This window comes from Erinaceus europaeus, chromosome 6 (assembly GCF_950295315.1).
Source record: "Erinaceus europaeus chromosome 6, mEriEur2.1, whole genome shotgun sequence".
Classification (NCBI taxonomy): Eukaryota; Metazoa; Chordata; class Mammalia; order Eulipotyphla; family Erinaceidae; genus Erinaceus; species Erinaceus europaeus.
In genome coordinates, this window is record NC_080167.1 from 11,865,502 (window position 1) to 11,878,236 (window position 12,735).

A 12,735-nucleotide genomic window follows, 5' to 3' on the forward strand; every position below is an offset into this window, starting at 1 on the left:
TGCGGGCGGTTCTTCTAAGAGTTGGGCTGCTTGAGTCTGGGAGGTAATGTGTGTCTTGGAAAAAGAGGAGGGGGTGCTGGTGAAGGCGGAGGAGGCTTCTAGTCACCTAAGCATCAGCAAGGAGGCTCTGGACAGGGCTTGGGCTGTACCGAGGGCCTGGGGTAGGGACAGTGACCCGTCAACGTGGGTGCAAGAGGCAGGTGACCAGATGGGGCTACTGCAAAAGGGGCCTTAGATCCACAGGCCAGATGCCCAGCCCACCTGGTGTGTGTGGGGGTTCCTGGTACCCCCCCAATATGCCCCACAGCTGCTGGGCAGGTCATCACATTCAGGAGGTAAAAACAGGTGGATCTGTCCCCCGTGGAGCCAGTACAGTACTGGAGGGCGGGGAGAACAGAGTTTGGGGAGACCAATTCTTTGGCTGTTTATTGGGGAGTCTGGGGAATCTCAAAGAGCCCCAGCCAGAGTCCCAGAGAAGGCTGTCAGATGCGGGCCTGTAACAATCTTGTGTGAGTCTTCCCCTGGCACTCCCCAAATCCACACAGCAGTGACAAGAACAGGTCTGGATGCTCAAGGAGAGAAAGAAAGAAAAACAGAGAGGAGAGAAACAAAAAGCAGAGAGAAATAGAGAAAGTCATGAGGAGAGTGAGGGGGAGAGAAATAACGGAAGGTGGACATGAAAGAAAGGAGAACAAATGTGCAAAGAATTTGAGAGAGAGGGAGAGAGCAGTGAGACAAAGACCGCTTGCTCGGCCGTTTCCTCCCTCCACTTGGGGTCTCCTTTCTCCCAGCTGGAGCTCAAGGGCCCTTCAAACCCCCAGGAGGGGAGGACCAGGTGCTGACAACCCCCACCCTCACCCCAAACTGGAGCTGGGAGAGGAGCCCTCCCACTCAGGTCAAGCCCAGACGGCTCTCCCCAGCCACAGCACCTGTGCCCTGCAAGCCCAGAGGTGCCACGGAACACTTCCTGCAGGAGTGCCCGTTTGGGGCTTGTTTTCAGAGGCCCAGATGTGGGTCCCTGTCCCACACAGCAGCTGTGCCTGTCACTGCCCACTCCCCAGCCAGGTGACCAGCTCTGGGGACTCTCAGAGGGACAGTGCTGGGCCTGGGGAGGAATCGGGGAAGCAGTGTTTGAGTGTCCGCCAAAGAAATACACCAACGCGGTCAGCCACAAATTCTGCTCCTCCAAACCCACAAACACTGACCCCCCCACACACAAACTAGCAGGAGCTGAAGAAGGAAACTATTGCTAACCACACACACACACACACACACACACACACGTAGACATGCGAATACAGTCAAAATCCTGCATTAACACACTCAACCCAGCTTAGCTTCTCTCTCTCTCCCTCTCTCCTTCTCTCTGATTTGGACTCACTGTCACAATGAGGTCCACACACGCTTGCACAAGTGACCTGACACAAATATGTCCACACACACACACATGCAGGTGCCAGAGTGTCCTCCTAGATTACAATACTGAACAACTAGTTAGAAAAGGGAGTGTGGGAATGCCAATAAACAGTAAGAGACTCAATCCTGAGCCCAGACTCGCCAGAACCTACACTGTCCTCTGGTTCCCGCTGGTGGGCCCCAGCCCACCCACCTCAGGACCCCAGCGCCCGCCCACCCTCCTCTAAAGGAAAACCTCAGCTTTGCCTTCTCAGCCTCAGGAACGCCAGCGGGCACTGTCTGGGTAACCCCTGGGAAAATCACCCCAGTTCGCTCCCTCCCTGGCTCTCCCCAGACTCCCACTTGGTGCTCAGACTCAGCGAGGAAAAATACTCCTTGCTCCACATTCCCGCGCTCTGGCCAGGCTGGGGCCGCACTCCCCCTGTGCAGCCTATGGACTGCAGCCTCCCCCGCTGCCGGCCTCCAGGCTTCAACCTCTCCGCAAGGCCTTGAAATCAGGGCGAGAAGAGAGGGGCCTGTGCCACCACGAAGCTGGCTGGGGGAGGACCTCTTCCTCTCCACTAGGCCTAGGCTAGGGCCTGAGACTGCAGGCCCCAGGACGCCTCCCCCTACCTGTGCGGAGCCAGCACCAGAAAAGCTAGAAAGAGAAAGAGAGGTACGCATTCTCTCCATGAGAATGGGCCCACTGGGTCCCAGCCCCATGTATGACAAAAGGAGCCGGGCCAGGAAGGGACGCGCCAGCTTGGCTCCGGGGCACAGACCCCAGGGGCATAAAGGTGGGGTGGGGCTGGGGGGTCCCCCTCTGCGGGGCGCTGGGCCTTGAGCGCACAGAGGGGCCCTCGGGCAACTTCTGTAAGTTCCAGGGACCCTCCCCCCACTAGGCCCTGAAATCCTGACCCCAAATACTTGTGAAGAGCTAACACACACACACACACACACACACACACACACACACACACACGGAGAGAGATAGTAAGAGAGAAAGAGAGAGAGCCACGCCGGGTCCAGACGCACGGCCCCAGCCCCCGGCCCCCAAACTGAGGGTAGGTACTCACTTCGCCCGGCACCAGGTACAAGCTAATACTCAACAATACCGAAGCCTTGTTTTTTTTGCTCTGTCCGGAGCGCAGCGCTGTAGCCAATTTAGATATGCTATAAATTTAAGAGGTTGCCATGGCCACCGCGCGCCCATTGGCCGCCGGGCCCCCTACGTGCGGCGTCACGTCACCAAATCTGAATAAGGATGCGCGAATTAGGCGGCGGCCAGACAAAGATGAGGATCGGGACGGCTTGAAAGTGGGGGAAAGTGCCCGCGCCGCCGCCACCGGGGAGAGCCGCTCGGCCGCCGCCCGAGACACCTGCCGGGCCGGGCCGCACGGGGCGCGCCGCGCGGGGCATGAGGGCGTGAGGCCGCGAACCCCCAACGCAGCGGGGCGGACGTGCCAGGCCCGCCGCCCCCAGCCAGGACTCGGCCCCGCGTCGGCTCGCTCGCTAGCTCCGGCGGTCGGGCGGGCGGGCGGAGGCGCAGCGTGGCGGCGGGGCCCGGGGCCGGGGGGCCGGGGGACAGGGGGCCGGGGGGCCCGCGGGCAGGCGAGCGGCAGCGATGATGGTGCACTGTGCCGGCTGCGAGCGGCCCATCCTCGACCGCTTCCTGCTGAACGTGCTAGACCGCGCGTGGCACATCAAATGCGTCCAGTGCTGCGAATGCAAAACCAACCTCTCGGAGAAGTGCTTCTCCCGCGAGGGGAAACTCTACTGCAAGAATGACTTCTTCAGGTAAGAGCCTCCACTCCCGGCCTCCAGCACCTCAGGGCAGGCTTGGGGACGGCAAGCTGACCAACTTGCCCCCCACCCCCCCCTTTTGCCCCTTCCTGGAGGCCCCCCCAACTCCCCGGGGATGATTCCAGCCTGAGAAGGATTCCACACACACCCCCGAAGTTCTGGGTGGCTGGGATTTTTCCCCCCACCAGACAGGATACTTGAGCTCAGATGTTGTCCCCAGTCCTCCTGGCTTCAAAGAAACTTCCCAGCTCCCTGGGGGGGGGGGGGGAGTGCTCAGCCAGAAAGGGCTTCTCCTTGCCCCTCCAATCCAGCTACACTCCCTATGCCTTGGACATTTTCTACCTGGTGGGAAAGTACCCACAGGTCAGGGCCCCAACCGCCAGCCTGGCCTGTGCCACCTCCCCATTTTCTGCCCTGAGGGAAGATCCTTCTCTGGGCCTCAGTTTCCCCAGCTGTGACATGGAGGAGTGGAATGTCAACCTGACAGCAGTGGGCCAGCAGAGGCCAGCTTTGTGAGTGCAGATCCAGCTGGCAGGGAATGGGGGTGTGAGGAATGGGGGGCTGAAGGAGAAAGGCTGAGGCTGGGCATGGGGGCGGGAGGTGTGAATAACAGAAAATGCCAGCCGAGACCAGGCCCTGCTGCAAGGCGCCTAATGATTTTTGATAAGGTGTTCGAGGCCAATTACACCACCGGATAAGGCCCAAAGTGACTTATGGCTCCTAATGCCCTCACTATATCAATGTCACCCAAATTCGCCCTGTTTAGAGATGTGGGTGTGAGGTGACGTGAGCTCCCCCCCACACACACACACAAGTCCTGGGCCCTCAGTGACCCCCAGGCCCCAAGTTCCCTTCTCCTGTCTCAGTGCTGGCTTTGGCACCTATTTCTCCCCTAACACTTGGGAAAGAAAAGAAAGGAATTAGAACAGGAATACTGGGGGGGAGGCAAGGGTGAGATACCCCACGTTCTGGCCAGGCTGGGTCTAGAATAACCTTTCTCCTCATGCCCCCCCCCAAGCCTGCAAGGACCAGAGAAAGATTCCTGGGTGCTGGGTGCTGTGAGCTTAGTCTTTGCTGTCCAGAGTCCCCACACTGAGACCTTTCTCTCCAGTGGGTCCTCCTGAGGGGAGGGTCCCTGTTTTTAATCAAGCCCCACCCCTACCCTGCACAGGAGAGGGACTTCCCACATCTCTGCTGAGCTGGATGGGCCAACTGGCCCTGGAAGGATGGAAGGGACTCAGCAGGCAGTGCACACCCACCACTCAGCTCCAGAACCCTCTCACTCCTGCAGGGTCTGCCTGCCTGTGGGGCATGGGTGTGGGGGGGAGCCTCTGGGGTTGTTCTGGGTGCCCGGCTTGGTAGAGGCTGCAGCCAGCACTGGAAGAACCCTAATAAGCCCAAACAAGGTGACCAGCACTCAGGGATGCCATCTCCCGCCTTGGGCCCAGGGCTGGGGGAGTCTGTTTGACAGATGTGGGTTTACATGGAGCCAGACAGGCAGGTGGAGGGAGGTCAAGAAGGTGGAGAGGACACCAGGGGCAGGGGGTAGGAGGTGAGGGGACAGCCCCAGGTGACTGACACTTTGTATGCCCTTCTGCAGGCGCTTCGGGACCAAGTGCGCAGGCTGTGCTCAGGGCATCTCGCCCAGTGACCTGGTGCGCAAGGCACGCAGCAAAGTCTTTCACCTCAACTGCTTCACGTGCATGGTGTGCAACAAGCAGCTGTCCACCGGCGAGGAGCTCTATGTCATTGACGAGAACAAGTTTGTGTGCAAAGAGGACTACCTGAGCTCCTCCAGCCTCAAGGAAGGCAGCCTCAACTCAGGTACAGAGGCCCCAGCCCTCCTGTTGGCCAACCAGGGCACACGGGAGTCTGCAGGCAGCCCTCCTGGGCCTCTCTAACCCCTGGGGGGTGCCAGGCCTTCCTGCCATGACCACTGGGCTGCCCTCCTCCAGTTTGGATGCCTACCCCCCTCGGCCTTTTTCTGTCCTAGCCAGATTTAGTTGGTCCCTGCAGGAAGGAGCCCCCAACAGAGGACACCTGTCCCCTTCTGTCTCCTGTACCCTGTCCAAGAAGGCCAGCTCTCCAGAAATTGCGCCAACCCCTGAACCCCAAAGAAAAGCAAAGCCCCAGAAGGGTCCCCTCCACAGGCCCAGCCCCTCCTGGGAGCCCCTAGGAGCCGGGTTGTCGCAGGCCCTCCGTGGGACCACCTGCCCCCCCCCACTCCCCACCCTCAGCGGCTATGGTTCGCGGGGTGCTGGGGTGATGACACCGCTGACCCATTCCCATCCCGCCCGCCCGCAGTGTCATCCTGTACGGACCGAAGTTTGTCCCCGGACCTCCAGGACCCGCTCCAGGACGACCCTAAGGAGACGGACAACTCGACGTCGTCGGACAAGGAGACAGCCAACAACGAGAACGAGGAGCAGAACTCGGGCACGAAGCGGCGCGGGCCACGCACCACCATCAAGGCCAAGCAGCTGGAGACGCTCAAGGCTGCGTTCGCCGCCACCCCCAAGCCCACGCGCCACATCCGCGAGCAGCTGGCCCAGGAGACAGGCCTCAACATGCGGGTCATCCAGGTGCGGGGCACTCCGGGGGGGTGCACAGCGGGCAGGCGCGGGGCCAGCCCTGCGCCCCCCCCCTACACTGGGCTGGCGCTGTGACCTTGCTCCAGTCCCTGACCCCACCACTGGGTTGCAAAACACCCCCCCTCCTCCACCTCCTCCTCCTCCTCCAGGGCTGAGCCCCGGGCGCCCCCTCCGCGGGCGCGGGGCGGACAGACGGGGCGGGAGCGCAGGGCCGGGGCAAGAGGCCTTTATAAAGCCGTCAGGCCGCGGGCGGGCCGGGGACCAGGAAGCCGGAGCCTTTATGAGTCGCCCCACGGGTCCGCGAAATCCTTCACCCTTGGCTGCCTCGCCGAGGCCCCTCCGCACCCCTGCGGGCCTAATCCGGCGCGGGGGAGGCGCTAGGACCCGGTGGGGCGGCCTGAGCTGGTAGGGGACGGTGCCCCAACTCAGCGCTCAGCCCTCAGCCACCCCCCCACCCCGCACCGCTCCCTCCAGGTGTGGTTCCAGAACCGCCGATCCAAGGAACGCAGAATGAAGCAGCTGAGTGCGCTGGGCGCCCGGAGGCACGCCTTCTTCCGGAGTCCGCGGCGCATGCGTCCGCTGGGGGGCCGCCTGGACGAGTCCGAGATGTTAGGGTCCACTCCATACACCTACTACGGAGGTAAGCCCCCCACCCCCACACACTCACAGACACGCGCACCGCCCAGGTCCGCCACCGGCCAGAAGGGTTCAGGGCGCGTCGCCAGTTCCTGAGCCCGTTGGGGTCGCGTCGCGGATCCCCCGGCCCTCTCCCCGCCCGACACACCCCGGGACCCAGTCAGAGCACACACGCAGGATGCGGGCGCCCCGGGATACACGCAGGTGCGGGATACACGCGGGTCCACGCACCGCCGCGCTGCACACCTGCTGGTCAAGCGCCCAGACACCTGCCGCCACCGTCCCCCAAGACCTCTGGCACCGGTCCCCTAAGCGGACACACAGCTGCCCGCTGCCCCAGACGCGGGGCGGACGGAACCCGGATACTGGAGGGCAGCAGAGGAGAGAGGGGCGAGGGGGGTTGGGGGTCGTGCTCACCGCTCCCCATAGAAGCTTCACTCCCCTTCCAAACCCTCTCCCCCATCACAGATTTTGAGGGGGCCGGAGCTCAGGGGTTGGGGAGATCCAGTGACCCAACTGTGTGTGGAAGAGGCCAATGAGTGGGGTGGCCGAGGAGCCCGGACTGGAGCGTCCAGGCTCTGACCCAGCTAAGCAGTTCCTTTTCACACACACACCAATTTCCCCAATTCCTTCCGCTCACTGTCCCCCGGGCCACACACCCAAACCCCACAGCCCCGGGCACCCCCACCCCCGCCCCAAGGAGCCGGGCTGCGTGGCTTGGAACATTGCTCAGCAGCTGGGCTTGGCGATTCGACTTCTCCCAGAAGAGCGGGCTTGTGACTGCGGGGACGGCGGGGACAGGCGGCAACAGATGGAGGGAGGGACATGCGAACCCTCCAAAAGGGAGGGATGTGCTCTGGGGGCAGACCAGGCTCCCGGAACCCGTGCCACGTCTGCGCCGCTTTGCTGGGGGTACGGGAAGGCGCAGACGCCCCGACAGACCCGAGGGGGAGCCCGCTGTGAGTCCTGGACTCGGCCTCGCCGGCGCGGATGGGGGACGCGGGGCGCGGGGCAGGACTGGCCGGAGCTGTCTCCCCGCCCGGTCAATTAGCGGGATTCTCGGGGGCGCCTGCGAATCTGGTGGGATTCGGCCGCCGCCTGTCCACCCTCCCCTCCCCTGTCCCCCCAGGGCCGTCTGGATGGCTTGGGGTTCGGACACGCGGGGTCTCCCATCTCCCGAGTGAAGTGGGCGGGGGCGGCGGGCCGGGCCCTCAGCCCTGGAGAGGCAGCCCCGCCTAATCTGCGCCGGGAACTCCGCAGCCGGTAGCAGCGAGAAGGGGGCCGGGCGCGGGGCCGGGCTCCCGGTGGGCGCGGGACAAAGCCCCAGCTGCGGCCTTTGTGTCCCGTTCAGAAGGCGTTTGTTCCAATTACCTCCGGCCTGGCCGCCATATGGGCGGGGGCGGCATGGCGGGGGCGGCGCGCCCCAGGCCCACGGCGGTCTCCATCCCAGGCCCCCTATCCTGGGACCGGTCTCCCAGCCCCAGCCCCAGCCTCCATCCTGTACCCCGACCCCATCCTCGGCCCCCAAGTTGTACCCCAGCCATGGACCCCGGTCCCCCAGCCCCGGTCTCCCCTCCTGGAATCCTGCTCCCAGCCCCAGACTCCGTCCTGAACCCCAGACCCTCGCCCCTCAGCCCTAGACCCCGGCCCCATCCTCAGGCCCTATCTCTGGACCCCGTCCCGGATCCCGGGCCCCAGTCCCGGATCCCCAGTCCAGGACCTGGGGGCTCCCAATCCGCCTCTCCCAGCACTGCGCTTCGCTTTTGTGAACGTCTTCCTTCCTTCCTTCCTTCCTTCCTTCCTTCCTTCCTTCCCTCCTTTCTTCCTTTCTTTTCCTCTCTCTTTCTATTCCTTTTTTTCTTTCTTTCCTTCGGGGGTTGGTAGGACGAGTTTCTAAGGAGTCTTGCTTGGCCGCCGGCTTCACTGTGGTTTTTCGGGTTTCCAACCGTTGCCCCCCAACCCCCTCCCCTGCTTCGGGTTCGGAGCCTGCCTGGTGACTGAGACCTGCCCCCCCCAAGACAGAGCGGACAGTGTGGGTTCTCGGGGGAGACCCGTTCCCGGTTTTCCCTCCGTGTGAAGCGGGTTTTGGGGGGCGGGGAGCTGGAGATCGGCTACGGGGGTCTTGCACCCCCCATCCTGCAGGGGCGGGAAGGGGGCGGCTTCTCCTGTGGGACTGAGGGGGCGGGCAGTGGGGGGAAGATCAGAGGTTGATTTAGATGCAGTTCGTGGAGATCGCGCCCCCAGAATTAGTGAACAAAATGCGCTTGTGGCGTTTGAGACTTTTGGTTGTTTGGTTTTCTTTTTTCTTTTTCTGGTTGTCTTCAGACTCTCAGAAGGGGCTCAGTAACCCCAAATAGTTCATTACCTGGGTGTCCAGGCAACTACCCACCCCACCCCGGGATCCCGCTGTTAAACCTTGGGCACCGGTAGAATTGCAGACTGGCGACCCCCATTCTCCCAAGTCTCTGAAGTGGGCCTGGCGAGGAACCTGCATTCACCTAGTGTGTGTGTGTGTGTGGGGGGGGGGGCGTCCTGTTTCTGAGCACGCCCAACCCCAGCACCGCCAGGCCGTGGCCGGCCCACCCTCAGGCACTTGGTCCAGGCTCGCACGCTGTTCCTTCCACCCTCTGCCGCTAGTTTCCCCGGGGCTTTGGGAAGCGCTGGGCTCTCTCTGTCCCCTTTCTCTCTTTCTCTCTCCCTCTCTCTCCCTCCCCCTCCCTATCTCCCTCTCTCTCTATCTCTCATCTCTATCTCTATCTGTCTTTCTCTGTCTTTTCACACCTTCCATCTCGCCCCTGGGTGTCTTGCAACCTTTTGACTCGTGTCTGGTTCTATTTGCATCTCTGTCTCACATCTCTCCGTGTGTGTGTCTCTCTTTTTTTTTTTCAGGAGGGAGGGATTTGTCCAAGTCCGAGAGCTCCCTGCTGTGACTCTGCTTCCTTTCCCGTCCCCTGTTCACCCCTCACTGTCTCTGTTCATCTCTGTGTTTGTGTGCCTCTAATCTCTGAACCGCTGACTGGCATCCAAGCACCCTCATGTCTCTCCGTCTCTGAGAGGGGGACTTAGTCTCTGGACTGGGCGTCTTTCTCTGCCCCTCGTTGATTCTGGATCTGTCTGCTCTCAGCCTCTCATTGTCTCCCCAGCACCCGAGGGCGGTGGGCTCGCGCCTCTGCAGCCTCATGCCAGTGTGAGCTCTCCCCTTCGGGACCCTGGCCGCTGCCCCGCCTCTGAGCTGGCTGGATCATTGGGGGTTCCCCTTGCGCCCCTGGCCGCTCCCTACCTCTGGGCTGCCAGTCCCCTGGGATCCCCCTTCATTCTTGGGGTCCTCCTGCGCCTCTGGCCGCCCCACCCACCACCACTGCGCTAACTGGGTCGTTAGGGCCCCCCTTGTACCTTTGAGGTCCCCCTGCTCCCCTGGCCACCCCTCACTGGTTCCCCCCTTCTCCCCCAGATTACCAAGGCGACTACTACGCGCCAGGAGGCAACTACGAGTTTTTCGCGCACGGGCCGCCCTCGCAGGCACAGTCCCCCGCCGACTCGAGCTTCCTGGCCGCCCCAGGGCCCGGCTCGACACCCCTGGGTGCGCTGGAGCCGCCTCTGGCCGGGCCGCACGCAGCAGACAACCCGCGCTTCACCGACATGATCTCGCACCCCGATACGCCGAGCCCCGAGCCCGGGCTCCCCGGCGCGCTGCACCCGCTGCCCGGAGAGGTGTTCAGCGGAGGCCCCAGCCCGCCCTTCCCGCTGGGCGGCGCCGGCGGCTACAGCGGACCCCTGTCACACCCCAACCCCGAGCTCAACGAGGCCGCGGTGTGGTAAGGCCCGCGGGCCGCCAGCCAGGGACATAGTTCCCCCGAAACCAAAATCGCCCGACGGCGCGGCCTCACAGTCGCCCCCACTCCTCATGGCTGGGTGCAGGGGACCCCCCTTCTTGGGACCAAAGCCAGTCATCCTCCGGAGGGTCGGGAGATGCCCAGCGCCCCACCAGCTCCCCCCCAGGGGGGAGCCCCAGCCGCCCCGCCGCGCGGCTACCTCCTTGGACCAAGAAAGGGGGGTCGATTTTTTGCACCCCCTTCTGCAATCCGAGCGGCATTTTCTAATCTTATTTTTCACTCTGCCTTCCCCGTCTTTGGAAAAAAAAAAAAAAAGATGATGAGAAAAAGAGACTGAAGGGAGAGAGGGAAAAAAAAGCGAGCCAGGAGCGCGCTTGAGATAGGGGCGGTAAGGGGGGCGCCCCGACGGGAAGGCAGATCCACTTGCGCGCCGGCGCCCTCTGGTGGCCGGTCTTCAGGATCAAGGTCAGTGCTTCCAGGGAGGGGCGGGGGGAGTCCACGGCCAGACCCTCCCAGCCCCTCCCTGCTCGGATTTTGCTTTGAGCCCGGGGGTCCAGGCCAGACTTGAACTCTCGCCGATCCTGTCCTCCGCCCCCACCCGGGCGCGGTGCCAAGATTTCTGGGCTTCGGCCCACGGACCCCCCCCCCCCACCCAGGGCCTGGGGGCTGAGCCGTCAGGATGTACACTATTATACTTTTTTGGAACTTGAACGCTTCTAGTCTCCTTATTTTGTATAAAGAAGAAACAAATAAAGTATGTTTTTGTGTTTACTGTTTATTTATTGTACTCTAGTTGGGGGGGAGTGGCTGGACATTTTTATATTTTTAAGAGGAGGGTTGGGCAGAGTGGGGTGGGGAGGTAGAAAGAGGTTTACCTAAAAAAAAAAATCAACTTTTTTAAAAAAGATGAATAAAAAATTCTCTTTTCTCCCCCCTTCAGTGCTGTGTGGTTTCTTTCCTTCCTTCCTTCCTTCCTTCCTTCCTTCCTTCCTTCTTTCCTTTCTTTCTTCTTCTTTTTCTTATTTTTGATCCCTGGCTATTACCCCAAGCTTCTCAAGCTTCTACTGAACCCTGCTCTAACATAAGCTTGTTTGGTACGTAAGAAGCCTTTAAAAAAAAATATATATATATATTTTTTTTTTTCTTTTCAAGACGCATTTATCTAACAAAAAAGAGAAAGAGACCAGTGTGTGCAGTGCCCAGGGGCCTCATGTTTGCAAGGCCTATGCTCTAACCACTGAGCATAGGCCACCCCACACACTACCACCACCCTAAAGCCTTGAAACTATCTGCTGAGTGGAGGTGTGAATTGCCTGGCTCCAGTGTGTCAAAAAAGATGCCAGCTTCAGTCCAAGTCATGTAATACATAGTTCCAGGAAGGAAAGAAGGAGAGAAAAGAGAGAAAGAAAAGGAGAAAGGAGGAGCCAGTCAAGCTGGGAAGCTGAGCTGCCACTAACAAAACGGCCATAAGTCAGGAGTGTCCCCACCCACAGAGCCACCCAGGGAGCCACTGCTGTGTCCTTCCTTCAGGAGACCTGAGGCCAGGACCTAAAGACAAGTCTCCCTTCTCAGCCTCAGTTGCTCTGGGGCTGGAGGGACTTTCTCACTGGAGGAAAGACAGGGGAGGGGGAGAAAAGTCAACAGAGCAGGGTGTGGCATGCAGTGCAGTGTGAGTGCCTGAGCCTGTACGTGATGCCCAGAATAGAGACAGCAGGGAAAGGAGAGGAGTAGGGAGGTGGGAGGAGCCCTTTCTTCATCTCTCCTCTCATGCGGCCTTCCCAGGAAGACTTCCGAGGTGACCTGGCTTCTTCCTTTCTCATGAAGATCCTGTCTTTATTCAGCCAGGGCTCTCTGCTTTCTGTGGGAAATGTGGGAATTTCAGAGCAATAAAAGAAGTATGATAGGATCACCCAGGATCTCAAGACACCGAGGGACATGGCTCATGTGTTTCTTTCCAGATTGTTGTTTTTGGAGGGTTTTTTGTTGTTATTGTTTGTTTGTTTGTTTTGAAACTGGAAGTCTTACTCTCTACACTGTGCAGTTACCTGCTCTGGCTCCTTGGCAGAACTTTCCAGATTCCTGCACCGTCCAAACACAGAGCCACCTGGATGGTGTGTCCTTGGGATGGGTGAGCCGTCATCTTTGTTGTGATGTTTCTCTGTTGACCTGATTCTGTGGTTGGTTGTCGGGATTTGTTGATTTGTTGCTCTTTTTTTTTTTTTTGGCACTTTGAATCCACTGCAGTTAAGTATCCTTGTAGTTCAGTCTTTTGCATTTTAAAAAAGATTTATGGGTTGATTGGTTTATTTATGGGGGGAAGGTGAGAGGGGGCAGAGGATCACTCTGGCTCATGCGATGCCAGGGGTTGAACTCAGGACCTCACACTTGTGAGCTCAGCGCCTCACTCCTTCATCACCTCCGGGCCACAAAGTTGTCGTGAGACTGGCGCAAGGCAGGCGTTTGCCCCACTGGGGTGC

General features: G+C 60.6%; 1 protein-coding gene across 1 annotated transcript; it reads left to right on the plus strand.

Moving 5' to 3' along the window:
* The first annotated feature begins 3,019 nt into the window (after window positions 1-3,019).
* Window positions 3,020-10,897, plus strand: LHX5 (LIM homeobox 5). The gene is made up of 5 exons (XM_007528803.2): window positions 3,020-3,192; window positions 4,799-5,022; window positions 5,503-5,780; window positions 6,264-6,429; window positions 9,877-10,897. Exons 1-5 carry the CDS (start codon window positions 3,020-3,022, stop codon window positions 10,242-10,244), a joined length of 1,209 nt encoding a protein of 402 aa, XP_007528865.1. The 3' UTR covers window positions 10,245-10,897.
* The last annotated feature ends 1,838 nt before the right edge of the window (window positions 10,898-12,735 follow it).

Bases quoted from the DNA above. Each gene is read 5' to 3' on its own strand.
- LHX5 (XM_007528803.2), top strand. From the start codon at position 3,020: ATGATGGTGCACTGTGCCGGCTGCGAGCGGCCCATCCTCGACCGCTTC. The intron at 5,023-5,502 runs GTACAGAGGCCC...GCCCGCCCGCAG, and splicing joins GGAAGGCAGCCTCAACTCAG to TGTCATCCTGTACGGACCGA. The intron at 5,781-6,263 runs GTGCGGGGCACT...CGCTCCCTCCAG, and splicing joins TCAACATGCGGGTCATCCAG to GTGTGGTTCCAGAACCGCCG.